The following is a 15,966-nucleotide window of genomic DNA, read 5'->3' on the forward strand; positions in this document are numbered from 1 at the left end:
GCTGACACTTACGTAAGGGACGTGCGCAATTGCTGCCCTCAGCCACGGAAACCCTTCTACTCGTGCTACGCAATTTGCCTACCCTTGCCTTGGCTGCTCCCGCCGCTAGAGTACACATAGGCTGAAACTGACTCACTCACCTCTGCCAAGGACTGGTGGGAGGGAGACCCCTAGTTTTTGAGTCATTCGAGGACTGTTGACGACTCTCCCGGAACGATCGAGCTTGCGTTTTTATCGGGCGCCGGTCACTTACGGTGCCGGGTGGATGTTGAGCATTTCTGCAGGTATTCTTAAATTAAAAAGCAGAGATCCCTCCGCCTGGATACTGTCGCTGGAAGCAGAAGGCTCTTCTGGCGAAATTTCTGCAACGTTTCACGTAGAAATTATACAAGAGCTCAGAGCATTTTTAAAAAGCTGATACGTGATCCCAAACGGGGATTTCGCTACATTGATGAATATCACGTCGAAGGCAGGTCTTACCAAGCATCTTGTTACATCTCTCTTTCTCGTTTTCAATATGAAACTGCAATCCAGCTGAAATTCATAGTTTCTGACTTTAATGTCCTGGAGTAATGCAATCTGTAGTTTAAAGGGAATATTGGTATTTTTTTCAGGCTCTCTGGAGACCACAAACTATAATCAGTTTTTAAACCAAATTGTAATTAACAAGGTGTCAAAGTAATAGCACAGTGATGGACGGCTGAGTTGTCAGTCTACTGCAGGAGAGAAAAAAAGTGTTCCAGTTTCAAATATCCACCTACAGTTTTGTTTAATCTGAATACATCCTCATCCATATTACCATAAATAAATTAAAATGTAAATAAAAATTTAGCAAGCAGCCTTGTAGAATGCAATCATTTTATGGGCCTATCTCCTTTAAATAGGAAGATTCATAATATTAAAGTATGCATTGTTGTAATTTGAATTCTCAAGCTAGCAAACTGTTTATCTGAAAATCACATTTATTCTATGACTGAGGTCTCTTTTAATGTATGTCTTCTGCTCTAAAAGAACAAAAAATGTCCTTCAATTCCATACATACAGGTTAAGAATTCTAATTTGAGCCACTATTGTGATTTGATTTTTCCCTTTTCTTCTTATCCATATTCCCCTTCAGATCATCAGTTATACCAATCTTATGTATTGCCACAATGAATTAAGTGAAGTTACTGAAACTTAATCCTAGGCAACTGCTTATAAGATTAAAACTTTGGAAAGGAAAGAAGAGCAGGAAGGTCATGTAAACCAGTCACTTAGCATTCATTTTGAAAAACAAATCCCCTCCCACATAATCACACATTATATTATAGATGCTATAAGTCAAAGGTGGGGAACCTGTAGCCCTCTAAAAGTTGCTGAGTCCAAGCCAACATGGCCAATAGCAAGGGATGCTAGGAGATGTGGTTTAGCAACATCTAAAGAGAGAGAGAGAGTACATGCATTGAACTCCCTCCCCGCCATAATTCCTCTGGCACTTATCTTTTATGGCCCTTAAATCTCTCTTCTGCTTATACAGAACATGATTAGGTATGCAACATTCAAGATGCACAACATGTTTTGGATTAAGAAACCTTGAGCTTTGACTATAATTTTTACCAACAATATCTGCATAATTACTGGACACTCCCCACACATATACACATATACGCAATATAATTAAGTATCATTTATAGCATGAATTACCTCAACAAATACTTTATCACTGTCTAGGTGATTAGTAGTCTAGGATTTGATCATTAAGGCTGCATTCTATAGTGTTCTATGGTATTTCAAGCATTCAGAGTGTTTCAGATTTTTATTTTAGCCTTGTAACATCTCTGTTTGGTAAAATAATTTGATTATCTCTCCCACTTCCCAGTGCAGATAGGCAGAGCTGTAGAACAGAAATTTTCTTAAGATGAATTAACATTCACTGCTGGGATGAGATTTAAATTGGTAGGGTTCATCATTATGCTCTATTTGCCACATGTGCTTGTGTTAATATATAGGCAATTTCTAAATACATCATATTTTGTCATTATTTTTAATAATGAAATGTATTTTAGTGAGTCTCAAGAAATCACATGTGTTTTATTAAACTTTTTAATATCTCCTTTTGAATCACCTTAAATTCTAGGAGTCAGAACTCTCCTACAATTACTTCAGATGGTGTGTGAAAATAGATAAGCACATGCATTATAAATAACTTCACTAAAAATTCACCTTCTTAAAAGTCTATTAGAGGTGGGTGGTTTTTTTTTTTTTACTATTTAAACAAATAGGGCAGATATATTTATACAAAAACACCTAGCCCTCCTTGTCTCCTCCTATTCTTTTCTCTTTCAGTAAACCTGAAAAGTACTCCATCTGTTTAAAGTTTGGAAGAATGGAACATTTCCTCTGCCCCTAACCCTGGAACAACCGGTAGTAGCCCTGCCTCCCTCTCCTGCCTTTTCTCTTTCCGCCCGGCTTTGTGTGAAGTTTGCGGCACATTGCAGATGAGCCCTTAGCCGCGAGAGAAGCCTATTGTTCCCCGCCAGGAACTGCTCGTTGGCAGGCCTGGCTTTTGCCATTTCAGAGCTGCCTTTTGCAGTGCCGCGGCTGACCGCTGGGGTTCGCTGTGTTGCGCTCTCGCCCAGGCAGCAGCACGGCTGCCTCAGATCTTTTTGTCTGAAGAGAGAAGTGAATCTTGCTGCTGCCGCCGCCGCCGCCGCCGCTGTACAGTGTGTATATATGTGCGCGCGCGCGCGCGAGTGTATGTGAGAGAGCGAGGGAGAGGGGAGATTTCATGGATTCGCGTCTGTAATACACATACACTGTCAGTACCTCACTCCAGCCTCCCCAACCCCCACCCTACCACAACACTAACCCAATTCATTGTGTGATCCAGCAGCACCATGTTGAGTCTCATGTGCAGGCTGGCTTGGTTGGGCTTGTGGTGCTGAGAGCGGCAGGCAGGCAGGCAGGCAGGCGGCGGCGGCGGCGGCAGCAGCAAGAATTACCGAGAGGTGCCCCTCTCCCTCCCTGTGCGTTGTGTGGAGACAGGACTCGCAATTACCACTCTCCGGCTTCTCTTATTCCTTTTAAACTTTTCTTTCTTTCTTTCTTTTTTTAAACAAGCCCCTCTCCATGGCTGATCCCCGGCCGAGTACAGGAACCTGGATCTCTTAAAGGCAAGGAGGAGCCGCGGATTGTTGTTGTTTTTCTATTGGATTTTTTTAAGGAGACAAAACCCAAACCTTTTAAATCCGAGGGGGGAAAATGGCAAACTCGGCCGGTAAAAACCAACCAGACCATCGGAGAAAAGGACTCGCTTTTCTGGACGAGCTGCGGCAGTTTCACCACAGCAGAGGGTAAGGAAAATGGGGAGATGGAAGGGGATGGTGGTGGGGGAGGTTGTTTAAACCGACCGATTTTTAACTTCCAGCCCCTGCCCTGAAGGACGAGGCGGCCCCCTGCGAGGGGAGAAAAGGGGGGCAGAGTTGACAAGTTGTTTGTCTCTCTCTCTCCCTCTCTTTTGCCAGGTCTCCTTTTAAGAAGATCCCTGTGGTGGGTGGAAAGGAGCTGGATCTTCACGCTCTCTACACCCGAGTCACCACTTTAGGCGGATTTGGGAAGGTGAGTGGAAGTTTTTCTTCGGCTTTCCCTCCCACTAACCTCCCCTCGAAACTCTCTTCCGACCCTGGGGGAAAGGCGGTCGGCGGGGGGGGGGGTCGGGACCGGTCGTTCTTCAAGCCGGCTTGGGAAGGAGGGAAGTGGAAGAGGGAAGCAGGCAAGGTAGGTTGGCGGCTCGGCCTTGTTAGTGAAGAGCCGAAAAGGGGGGGGATTCGGGGGTGCCGAAGGCAGCTTCTTGTGTCCCCTTTCCCTCTGCCCTCGATTTTTGGCTCGTTCCCTCCTTTTCTGGGGAGAAGGCGAGTGGAGGAGGTTGTGTTTGGAGGCAGTTTCTTCCGCTTGTGTGTGTGTGTGCGCCTCGCGCACAGAGTCTGAGTGCAGTTTTAGTGGAACTCAAAATTAGCGGGCATGTTTAACATCGATAATCGGCACGGAGCATGGGCTAGGAAATGATCCTCGCTGCCGTGGGGGGGCCCTGGCGCTGCCCTCCGAGCCCCTTCCGGGGAGAAATAACAAAAGGGGCAGCCAAGACGATGTGTAATCAAATAGCCATCTTTAGGCTTCAAGACTAGGGACAGAAATGTAGGCCTCAAAAGAAAGGCCTCTCTGTATCTGTGGAGCTTGCGGAGGGGGGAGACTCAGCGGGACGGTTCTCCTGCACCCTCAGCCGGTGGGGGCGGCCCCCACCGAGACTTCCTTGGCTCATTTTCAACTTCTTTGGGTTTTAACGGACCGCGGGAGGATTTAAAAGCAGGCAACAGAGGAACTCCCGATTGGTTATTGTCCAGGCAGCGAAGACAAAAACAAACCTCTCCACAGAATAAAATCCGTTCACCTTCTCACTCCCCTATAAAAGAAATGTAAAACACAAGGGGAGGAGCAATATTGTATCGCCGGTGACTGTCAGTAAGAATAGAAATTCCAGATCCTATCAATTTTTTTTAATCTTTATCATATTTGTTTGTTTCATGGCAGCCCTTTTGATGGTGGCAATCAACGACGTTGTGTGTGTCTGTGTGTGGATTTGTGCATCTCCGTGTGTTGTTTTTGACAGGTATCTGAGAAGAATCAGTGGGGAGAAATAGTGGAAGCATTTAACTTTCCCAGAAGTTGTTCTAACGCTGCCTTCGCTTTAAAACAGTATTACTTGCGGTAAGTGCCATCAGGTCTCTTGAAGCAGTGGTATTAAGCATTGAATAGCATTTCAGTTTGTGTGGATGGTAAAAAATAAATAATATCTTCACTTTCTAAGACATATTAAAATTGTGTTCTCTCTCTTGCCAGCTGAAAGTATTTTGCTTATGACTGAAATTTTTGAATTGTGTTTTATTTTATTTCTACCAGCATTAAACTTCAGGTGTACAAATTTTATTTCTACCAGCATTAAACTTCAGGTGTACAAATTGTTGTAAGAAGCTTTTCATTAATAACTTATTATTATAAGAATTGCTCTTCTAGAAAAATATAAAGTAGTTTCAAAAACTTCGTTTTAATTTCATAATAAGGAAATGACATTCTTACCTCTTTGGAGGCACAGTGTGACATATTACACATTTTAAAGACTGCATGTACACATTCATTGTTATCAAGAGTATTGCTGCTCAAGTGTTAGTTTAGTTGCATATAAATATAGAATTCGGTCTGCTTTTTAAAACATGATTTCTAAAATGATTTTTTAAATAATCAGTTGCAATCCTAATCCATTGGTTTCCTATGTATCCTTCTTGAGAGGCTTCATATTTTTAAAATAATTGTAAGAATTGTCATCATGGTGATTTCCTTCTGTTTTTTTAAACAGTGAAAATATATTTAGAAATGATACAGTAGTCTATATTGGAAGATGTGTTACTATCCTTTTGTTTAGAAATCCAGTTTTGTGAATTGTGGACATTGTTTTCAAAAAGTAAGTCTAAAGTTTTGGAGGGTTGTAACATAAATATGAGAAGTTATCCCCCATCCCCCATCAATTTAGATAGGAACTGCTCTCTTTTATGATATGCGTGTTCTAATAATTTAAAATCAGTCTGTTGAAAAATTAGCATTCGTATTGAGAAAATGCAGTTTCATGGGTGTAATTATTATTGGTTGTCCTAAATTGACTTCCAGTTGGAAGCTGCAGAGTTCACAGCCATAGTGTAGAAGTGGTTATTGAGTTACCAGAAAGTCTGGAAATCCTTATACAGAACTTCTTGTGCATATGTACTTTTTGTATATTTATTTCTGGCAGTTTTGTATCTTTATTTCTAGGAGGTCTAAATAGCGAGATTAAAGAATTTAATCCATACGTTTTTAAACATCTTTTATCAAGCAGTAATCAATGCTGATCAATAAATTGAACCGCATGAGTTATACTACTAATGCAATTGAATATCAAGATGCCTTCCTTTTTTGAGTTTCAAATCTAGTACAAAATTAAACTATTGCAATCTTATATCCAATTGCCAAGAAGTAGCACTGAGACATAAACATGCTTGACTGAGGGTTCACTTATTTGTCTTCTCTTTAATCTGGGTGATCATTTCTAATTTTCTTCTCTCTAAAAAGTTGTTTGAAAATCCAGTTTTGTACTGCTGTCTTTTAATAGAGGTAGCTTAAAATATTTGGTCCTAGTATTTTCTCAGTGGTTTTTGTGTATTATGAATATATCAAGAATGTATCTGAATGTTGTAATATTCTAAATCAGTGTTTCTCAACCTCAGCAACTTTAAGTTGTGTGGACTTCAACTCCCCAGAATTCCACTGGGGAATTCTGGGAGTTGAAGTCCGTACATCTTAAAGTTGCTGAAGTTGAGAAACACTGTTCTAAATGTTTTCAACAATAATTTTGAATATTTTTGTGTTATTTCAGATTCTTGTTTCCATATTCCAAACACATGTATCCACTGAATTCTGTGGGATTGCCATATAATGTGGTAATCAGGCATACTATCAGATCAATGTTAGTAACAGTGGCTTTTAATAGTATTCATGTTGTTCTTTGCAAAAGTATTTACAAGGAAACTTAGTAGCTCCTGACTGGAGAAAGCCGTAAAGATGAAGAAATGCTGTTCATGAATTTATTCCATAAATTTAACAATTTTTAAACCTTTTGAGGAACTTGAACAATCTTTCATTTTCATGTGTTTGAATAATTCTCGTAACATAAACTTATTATTGTTGATTCTGTATCATAGTGTGATCAACATAGATTCTAAAGCTTACTTTTCCCACCCCAATGCCAGATGATGTATATATTGATTTTATTGGTTAGAGGTTTGCCTGTGTTATATAAATCTGTAATTACTGTTCAAGTTATACAGGTACACAGTGGTTTCTAAATACTAATTTTCATGTGGAAAGTTGTGCTTTATTTTATGAAAGGATCCTTGAGAGGTTGAAAAGCCTTACTCAAAAAGAGATACTCTTATTCTTACACTGAACATATTTAAATGATTTTATTTATTTATTTTTAAACTTATATCTTCTCTTTCTTCAATGAGTCAAGGCAACTTAAATGGGGATCTTCTCATTTTATACTGACAACAGCAACTCTGTGCGATATATTGGATTGAGTGAAAATGGTTTCCCAAAGTCATCTGGTGTGTTTTCCATGCTTTAGGGCAGACAGGGACTTCCTTGTTCTAGTCCAACACCTTAACTACTATATCACACTGGCTGTCTTTCCAGATAGCGGGTTGTGCTAGTATTAAGTGTCACAGATAAATATGCTTAACATCTACAAGCCACAGGGGAACTATACCAAATTTTATCGTGATGAATGCTATTTACGATAAATAATAGGTATAGGCCATGAGGCAATATCTTTATATAATGATGGCCATATTATTCATAAGTATTTTTTACTTATCTTCACATCACAGTTTTGTTTGTTGTATTATCATCTAGGAAGTAGTGTAGTAAATGAGTGGCATAACAATCATTTTTTGTGAGCGCACTTAATCCTCCTTTTGATGGATCTCAATAAGTAGATATTAGCCATGGCTACTGATACATGTTTTTAAAGTACTCTATGATGATAGAAATATGAATGTGACATTATAGATATTTGGAATTTTTTGTTATCATGTAAGTTTCCCCATGGAAGCCTAGACTGGGAGAATTGAAAATATCAGAATGAAATTAGGAAAGTTTGGAATATTTCTTTCATTTCCATCAATCACTGATCAAATGTTCTATGAAAGAATTGTATATTCTATATATTCAAGTCTTGAGTACCTTTAAATATTGTGTTATGTATTTTAAAAGTATATCAAATTAATATTCATGTTAGATTAGGACCACAGCCAGTATGGTACAAAAAGGGGATACTAGATTTGAAGTGTTGAGCTGTGGACCAGATTTAATTACTTTAAACAGGTTGGTGTATTTAAAATAGAATTTCATAGATGTTGATTGTTACTGGTAACCATTATTTTTGACAACTACCATTTCCCTTTCTTGAAGTAGAATTTTCAATATATGCCATATCTTAAGGGTAAAAAATAACGGGATTGTCTCAGAAAGATATTCTGCTGTTTTTACTGGCTTAAGACATGCTATGGAATTGAGATCATTTAGGGGAAGACTATATAGTGCTGAGTTTCCTCTTTATCATACAGCTGAGGGATGCTCTTTCCTATTGAGTGAGCAAATAAGTAATGATAAAATGGCTGGTATCTTTAATCTCTTTTAGAGCATACTTACTTGACTTGTCTTTTCCATTCCAAACAATAGCAGAAGCCGATTTCATGAGCATTTTTAAAAGTGTGAATGGCTTTGGCAATGTATCAATTATGCTCTGATAGATGAAGGAATTACAGTCTTGGTTCTGATGTTCTGGGAAATGGCTGTTCATTTGTGTGGGCACTAAGTCTGAGGAATTTTTACAGCTGACTCTAAAACACAAATTAAGATTAATATAATCAAGGTTAATTAATTTGTAATAATACTCAAGGTCTATCCCCTTAGGAGCTGAGGGGATCATGGACTAGAAGCCAGATCTCCTCTGTGGTAGCCCCTCTGCTTTGGAACACGTTATCCCAGAGATGTGCCTAGCCCCATCATTGCTGACATTTTACAGAACTGTGAAAACAATTTTTTTCAAGCAGGCTTTCAAAGCGTAACTGAGCTGCCTCTGTTCCTTTTTTATGTTTTGGCAGGGGGATTTTATTTTGCATTGGGAAGTTATGAGTTTTATTGTATTGGTTGTTTTTATGTTTTTGAACACCAAGAGTCTGGTTATATGGGCAGTATAGAAATATTTTTAATATTTTTTTAAATAGCAAGTGTGTAGATACATGTTTAGAGATGCTAGTGGGACCAAGGGTATTTTCTAGCTCAAGTGACAGACAACATACAAAATATTGAAAAAAAAATAGTATGCCTGACGTAAGAAGGCACAATCTGACCAGGTTTTAGAAATTTTGAGAAAAAGGAAACTTTTGAGTGCCTTAGGATATCAGATATTTTGATTAAAAGGTTAATTAGAATACTTATTACTCAGAGGAATTTTCTGTGGTGTTTTAAGACTGTATAATATTGGCTCTGAAGGTGATACAAAGCCCAGTGTTTAAGAACACAAACTTCTGTATACTGCAATCCTTGTCAGATATTAAACTTGGATTTAACAACAATACAAACAATATGGGTAATTTTTAAATTTTAATAGGGAATACTTTAATGCAAGATTCATCTTAAAATAACAAACTCTAATGTTTTATATCAGAGTTTATAAGAAAGGATCTCATAGTATATAGTGAGACAGAGATATATTGGTCTTCAAGCAGTTATATCACATTAGTTGTTTTTTCCAATCCCTTAGTTAATCTGTCCACCAAATTACTTAGGACAGGCATATTGAGATCCTTGGTAGAAAGCAGATTAAAGTAGAAGCCATTATTTTTGTTGGTATTCATGGTTAGTTTATTTTTCATTTGTGTGTATGTATGTATGTGTGTGCGTGTATGTGTGTGTGCGTGTCTGTATACGAATGATACTGTCATCCTTTTTCTCACCAAGAATTGGTCTAATGAAGTTAACTCTATCTCATGAAGCTTATGTGGTAGTCAATTTGTTAGTTTGTAAAGTGCCACAAAATTCTTCAGGTTTTTGATCAGACACATTTACACCTAGATATGCTTGAGAAATATTCAGTGTATTTTTTGTCTGACATTTGCCTGCATAGGAACATTGGATGATATAGAATAGGCTCCTCTAATTCGATATATTGGACTACTGTTTCTAGTGTCTCTGCAAGTGTGGCCATTGTTTTAAACAGAATCTTAAGTTAAATAATAATCTTCTCATTGCTAAGAAAAAGGTCTTACAGATTCTTTGATTTGTTGCTGCAGTGTTGGTGTCCTGCAAGGACTTTGGTTGTCAATGAGGAATAGTTTTAAGATGAGTAGGTATTACTAGTTGATCCTGATAGTTCTTTCATCTGCTAATTTTGCTAAAGGATAGTATTCCCAAAAGAATGAATGGTAGATATGTTGCAGTACATTTTATCTGGATTTTACAGGTTGAAAAGTGCAATTTTATTGTGTTTCTTATGTGATTTGTTAGGCAGAGGTTCTTCCTATATTATGGTTCTGGCCTACTGAATTTTGTTTACTTGGATAATTGAATATCAAAAATGCTTGTGTACAAATATTTGTCAAGATTATTATTCAGATCTGAATAGATAGTTATAGATCATTACTTGGATGTAGATGATGTATTGTGGATAATAACTGATGATGTGAAGATAATTGTTAATTATCCTTTTATGTAGTCCAACTAGGAAGTATTGTGTAGAATAGATGAAACCAAAGTTGACTGGCATGTGGCAGTAGATGATTTAGGAATCCTACTAATTCCTCACTATTGGTTCAGATGATTAATATATTATCAGAAACATCTGTAGCATACCAGTGGAGTTGAATGATAGTTATGTAGACAACAGAGTTCATATAAAGCAATACTTACATTTGTAACTAAATATGTATTATATTGCTGTGGACTTGCAAATACAGTATATTTCAATTTGAAATAGAAAGAAGAAATATGAAAATTCTGAGATAAGTTTCTCCTAGGGATGACATTAATTGGTTTCTTATTGCCCATAATTATTGAGATGTTTATGTATAATTCTACATCCGTAGTTGCTGAGCTAGATTCCCATGGAAGTTATTTAACGAAGTTAAGTTTGTTGGAAAAAGCTGTGGTATCTTTTAAAAAGCTTATTTTGGCAATAGTTAAAAAAGAATCAAAGTTTCAACAGAATGAATGTCTTTTAATAAATCTGTTCAAAAATTGAGGGCTAAAAAATTCAAGTGAGGCATTCAACATTAAAATAGTTCCTCTTAGGTACTTTCTCTTCTCTGATCCATTTCAGCATCCAACAACTTTCCCTTAGTTAACAAATACATACTTTCAGAAAGCCATCAATATAGTGTAATAATATTTCTACATAAAGTTAAGAAGAAACTCACAGCAGATTAAACTAAGTCAACATAGCAGTCTTGCCAGGCATCACTCCTTTAGTATATGTGGTACATGGCAATGATAAACATGCTCATGGAAAGTTTCAGCCAGTCCATAGGTGGTGGTGGGAAAATATTTCCATGTCATCTTCCATCTAGTCAAATATGCATACTGTATAGACATTACAATAACATGCAGGGCAATAATTTGCTCAGAAAAAGAGAATCTCCATTCAAGGTGCAAAGTAACAAATCTCCATATAGATTGCTAATAATTGTACTTTTATTGTTACCTGCAAAAGAATAATAGGCAGTATAGCAGAGGCATTCTAGAGCTCTTTGATGGGCTGATATGCAGGCTTCCCTGGATGAGGACTTATAGGTTAATGGTGGAGTAAATCCCACCTGAAAGGAAAGCAAAAGAGGAGCTAGGAAACAGCAGTCACATCTCATCAGAAATCGCTCTATTAAGTCACCACAAGAGATGAGAAACAGAGAATACAGGTTTGAATGTTTCAGGCAAATGATGGAATATAGGTTGTTCGTTGGAAAATAAAAGTAATATCAAATATTAAAAGGGATTGTGGTGAAAATGTAGTGAATATTAAAACCCCCTACACTCAGATTCTGCAGAGCAGCCATTCACTGCTCAGCAGCAGAGAGAGTATATTTTATCATTTCAACTCAGTAGGCCTAGCCTTAATCCTGAAGATGAAGAGGGTTGTATCACATTGTATGGGACATACAGATGGCCATAAATTTAAGATCTGATGTGTTTGCTTTGTAGGACAGGGGAAAGAATATCCCATGCATGCACTTGGTGCATGGTCAAGGAAGTACAGTATGGTCCAGTTTGTTGACTCTTGTGTACATCTACTGACTTCTACAATCCTATCTAGTCATATCCCTATCTTAATAAGCCAGTTATTTGGGTTTGCTGGTTGTGCAATAGCCCACCTTGTCCATACCTGTCTATATTTGAGATGTTGGATACCTGCCCCATAACTTTTATTGGAAATCAGGTAGTCAAAAGAAAGCAGATATGACAGATACATTAACCATTTTTGACAGATACATCGCCCCAATGGTCAATGTAACTGAAAATACCAGACAAGATACACACTGTGTAAAAGTAAAGAAATTCCCACCTCCTCCAAGAGGGATGTGTGGATGCCATGTAAAAGCTTGTACATGAGTGATGGCATAATGTAAGTTCTGCATATCTCTCTAAGAGGTTAAGGAAAGGTAGACTCTATGTACCATTCTGATAGATGTGACAGATACTCAGCCCTAGAAACTGGAAACAGTTTTGAGAGCGCGGAAGTCTGAAAGAAATAGTGCAACCGAGAGATCTGTCTGTCAGTTCCATATAAGAAACTGGAATGCTTTAATTGAAAAGCATCAGTAGACTGTGGAACCATAACTAATCTTTCCAGAACATCTTACATGAACAGCTCCCTGTGCTTTTGCAGAATAGTTTGTTCGTTTACCTTGCTGTTCCTTCACTTTGCTGGATAAGGCATTACCTATTACATAATCATCTGTGACACGCTAGCAAAGCCCAGCTAGAACATGAAGACTGGTAGTCACACAGAGGAACAGTTAAAATTGTAGTGGTTACTACTGCTAGTCTTGTACATCTCATTTTTCTTCATGGCCTGATGGGGGAGGAAGAGTACCATTATCTCTGCATCTGTTGAAGGTTTGCTTATGGAGAGCAAAAAAAAAAAACCCCACAGAAAGACAATAACAAATTAGTACTATACTTTTCTTTGCATTTGTGGTGCCATGAGACTAATACTGAAATTGTAAGAATGAATGAATTATATCAGCTGCTGCACATAGGTCTCTGGCCTTAGATTCTCAATAAATACTTGTGAATGAGGGCTTGAGGACTACCAGTGATGCTTTCCAGTGTCCTTACTTTGGCCTCTTTATGCTAAAGGGAGCATAATGACTGAAAGACTCTTCCTCTCCCTTTTGAGAGTTGCAGCAAAACTGTGCTTAATTTCACATAGCTGGCCTGTAATCCTACAAAACAAAACTAATCATAGGTATTTGGTTAGGAATGGAGGCATTAAGTTCCACTTTTTTGCGTGGCATGTACTTAATCTTCTATCATCTAAGTGGGGATATGATATGAGCTGTTAGCTAATACAATTATCTAACATAGTTTTCATATGTTACCAGGAGCAAGAAGGCACAGAAAAGATAATGAGAAAAATTTATACCAATCATATTTCAGTTGTACATTCTACCTTTTTGTTTACTTTCTTGTGTGGGGTCTTTCTGCTTGCCTCTTACTTGAAGAAATGAAATTTAGGCCCCCCTCTGAGAACAGAGTTATGATGAGGAAGAGGGACAGGTATGAGCAGAGTGTTAGCAGTAGGCATTTCCTATATTACTTTTGAGTACAACTTGTGCAGAGTACTTTTGCTTCATTATTCCTCTCTCTCCCTGTTTCTAAACATGCTTGAGAGATACAGCCTCTTGCTGCACACCAAGTTATGGGCGCACTCACACAGGAGCTTAAATACTAGTGAGAATGTACTATGACTAAGTCCAGAGTCATATGTTATTCTGTATTCTGTTACAGTGATGCACGAATGCGAATTTCTCCATTGGATTTAATGGAGAAGTTTTAACTCAGAGCATCTCTTTTATTGAGAGAACTTTTTACCAGTAGAGCTTCAAGGAACTTCAGAGTTAGGCTGCTTTTCCTCTGATATGTTACTCAGTTCTGATCTCTTCAAAGGTAGAGTTATACTAGCTTTGAAAATTTGCTGATATACCATGAAATTATAACTTTATTGAGACCCTGGCAGTAGTATATCTGCAGTGAGTATAATTTGAACATAGGATTCAAATGCAAATAGTTGATATACAAACAGTTGTGGTCATGAAACTTCTTAGCCGTTAATAAGTTTTAAACAGTGGGTCTTTTACAAATAAATAATTGTAGAATAAAATGATTCTGAACTTTAATATTTTAATTAAATTACTTTGAATGGCAAGTCCCTAGGAGTGGCTAAGCTGTCAGCAGAATATCCAAATCAGGATGCTGCATTTGTGTATAAAAATAATATCAAACCTATTTTCAGTTTTGTAGCTGGCTGGAATTTGATAAAACTATCAAAGCAAATATTTTGTTTACTTTATTTACATTCCTTTATGTGGATTATTTTAATTTTGTTGCTCCTTTTGTGTTTGTGAACATGAGAAAGCATCTAACTGTGACACTTTTATTTCAGCAATTGGATTATAAGTATGAGGGAGTATGTTTCAGTTTTATGTACAGTGGGGCAAAAAAGTATTTAGTCAGCCACCAATTGTGCAAGTTCTCCCACTTAAAAAGATGAGAGAGGCCTGTAAGTTTCATCATAGGTATACCTCAACTATGAGAGACAAAATGGGGGGAAAAATCCAGAAAATCACATTGTCTGATTTTTAAAGAATTTATTTGCAAATCATGGTGGAAAATAAGTATTTGGTCACCTACAAACAAGCAAGATGTCTGGCTCTCACAGACCTGTAACTACTTCTTTAAGAGGCTCCTCTGTCCTCCACTCGTTACCTGTAGTAATGGCACCTGTTTGACCTTGTTATCAGTATAAAAGACACCTGTCCACAATCTCAGTCACACTCCAAACTCCACTATGGCCAAGACCAAAGAGCTGTTGAAGGACACCAGAAACAAAATTGTAGACCTGCACCAGGCTGGGAAGACTGAATCTGCAATAGGCAAGCAGCTTGGTGTGAAGAAATCAACTGTGGGAGCAATAATTAGAAAATGGAAGACATACAAGACCACTGATAATCTCCCTCGATCTGGGGCTCCATGCAAGATCTCACCCTGTGGGGTCAAAATGATCACAAGAACGGTGAGCAAAAATCCCAGAACCACATGGGGGGACCTAGTGAATGACCTGCAGAGAGCTGGGACCAAAGTAACAAAGGTTAACATCAGTAACACACTACGCTGCCAGGGACTCAAATCCTGCAGTGCCAGACGTGTCCCCCTGCTTAAGCCAGTACATGTCCGGGCCCGTCTGAAGTTTGCTAGAGAGCATTTGGATGATCCAGAAGAGGATTGGGAGAATGTCATATGGTCAGATGAAACCAAAGTAGAACGTTTTGGTCTAAACTCAACTCGTCGTGTTTGGAGGAGAGAGAATGCTGAGTTGCATCCAAAGAACACCATACCTACTGTGAAGCATGGGGGTGGAAACATCATGCTTTGGGGCTGTTTTTCTGCAAAGGGACCAGGACGACTGATCCGTGTAAAGGAAAGAATGAATGGGGCCATGTATCGTGAGATTTTGAGTGAACACCTCCTTCCATCAGCAAGGGCATTGAAGATGAAACGTGGCTGGGTCTTTCAGCATGACAATGATCCCAAACACACCACCCGGGCAACGAAGGAGTGGCTTTGTAAGAAGCATTTCAAGGTCCTGGAGTGGCCTAGCCAGTCTCCAGATCTCAACTCCATGGAAAACCTTTGGAGGGAGTTGAAAGTCCGTGTTGCCCAGCGACAGCCCCAAAACATCACTGCTCTAGAGGAGATCTGCATGGAGGAATGGGCCAAAATACCAGCAACAGTGTGTGAAAACCTTGTGAAGACTTACAGAAAACGTTTGACCTCTGTCATTGCCAACAAAGGATATATAACAAAGTATTGAGATGAACTTTTGATATTGACCAAATACTTATTTTCCACCATGATTTGCAAATAAATTCTTTAAAACTCAGACAATGTGATTTTCTGGATTTTTTTCCCCATTTTGTCTCTCATAGTTGAGGTATACCTATGATGAAAATTACAGGCCTCTCTCATCTTTTTAAGTGGGAGAACTTGCACAATTGGTGGCTGACTAAATACTTTTTTGCCCCACTGTAAACTTGCATTCATAAAACAGGATACCCATTAATCATA

At 38.3% G+C, this 15,966-nt stretch overlaps 1 protein-coding gene and 1 long non-coding RNA gene across 6 annotated transcripts in view; one reads left to right on the top strand and one right to left on the bottom strand.

Moving 5' to 3' along the window:
* LOC112540269 (uncharacterized) overlaps nt 1–1,032 on the bottom strand; it is a 100,595-nt gene extending 99,563 nt beyond the window's left edge. Inside the window, exon 1 of one of the 4 annotated variants that reach the window (XR_003084335.2) lies at nt 141–1,032. This is a non-coding gene — a long non-coding RNA (uncharacterized LOC112540269). The other 3 variants (XR_003084334.2, XR_015796386.1, XR_015796387.1) reach the window with 3 other exon arrangements.
* A 1,649-nt stretch (nt 1,033–2,681) lies between these two features.
* Nucleotides 2,682–15,966, top strand: part of ARID2 (AT-rich interaction domain 2) — a 126,353-nt gene continuing 113,068 nt past the window's right edge. The window contains exons 1-4 of one of the 2 annotated variants that reach the window (XM_088141762.1): nt 2,682–3,005; nt 3,100–3,332; nt 3,504–3,597; nt 4,646–4,743. In XM_088141762.1, the coding sequence (XP_087997888.1) occupies nt 3,241–3,332; nt 3,504–3,597; nt 4,646–4,743 (284 nt within the window). In that variant the 5' untranslated portion in view covers nt 2,682–3,005; nt 3,100–3,240. Of the gene's footprint in view, nt 3,333–3,503; nt 3,598–4,645; nt 4,744–15,966 lie in introns of both variants that reach the window. The other variant, XM_007424884.4, reaches the window with a different exon arrangement.

This window comes from Python bivittatus, unplaced genomic scaffold (genome assembly GCF_059951505.1).
Source record: "Python bivittatus isolate LINGU-HERP-01145 unplaced genomic scaffold, Pbiv_v1 ctg000330_np1212, whole genome shotgun sequence".
In the NCBI taxonomy this organism is placed as follows: domain Eukaryota; kingdom Metazoa; phylum Chordata; class Lepidosauria; order Squamata; family Pythonidae; genus Python; species Python bivittatus.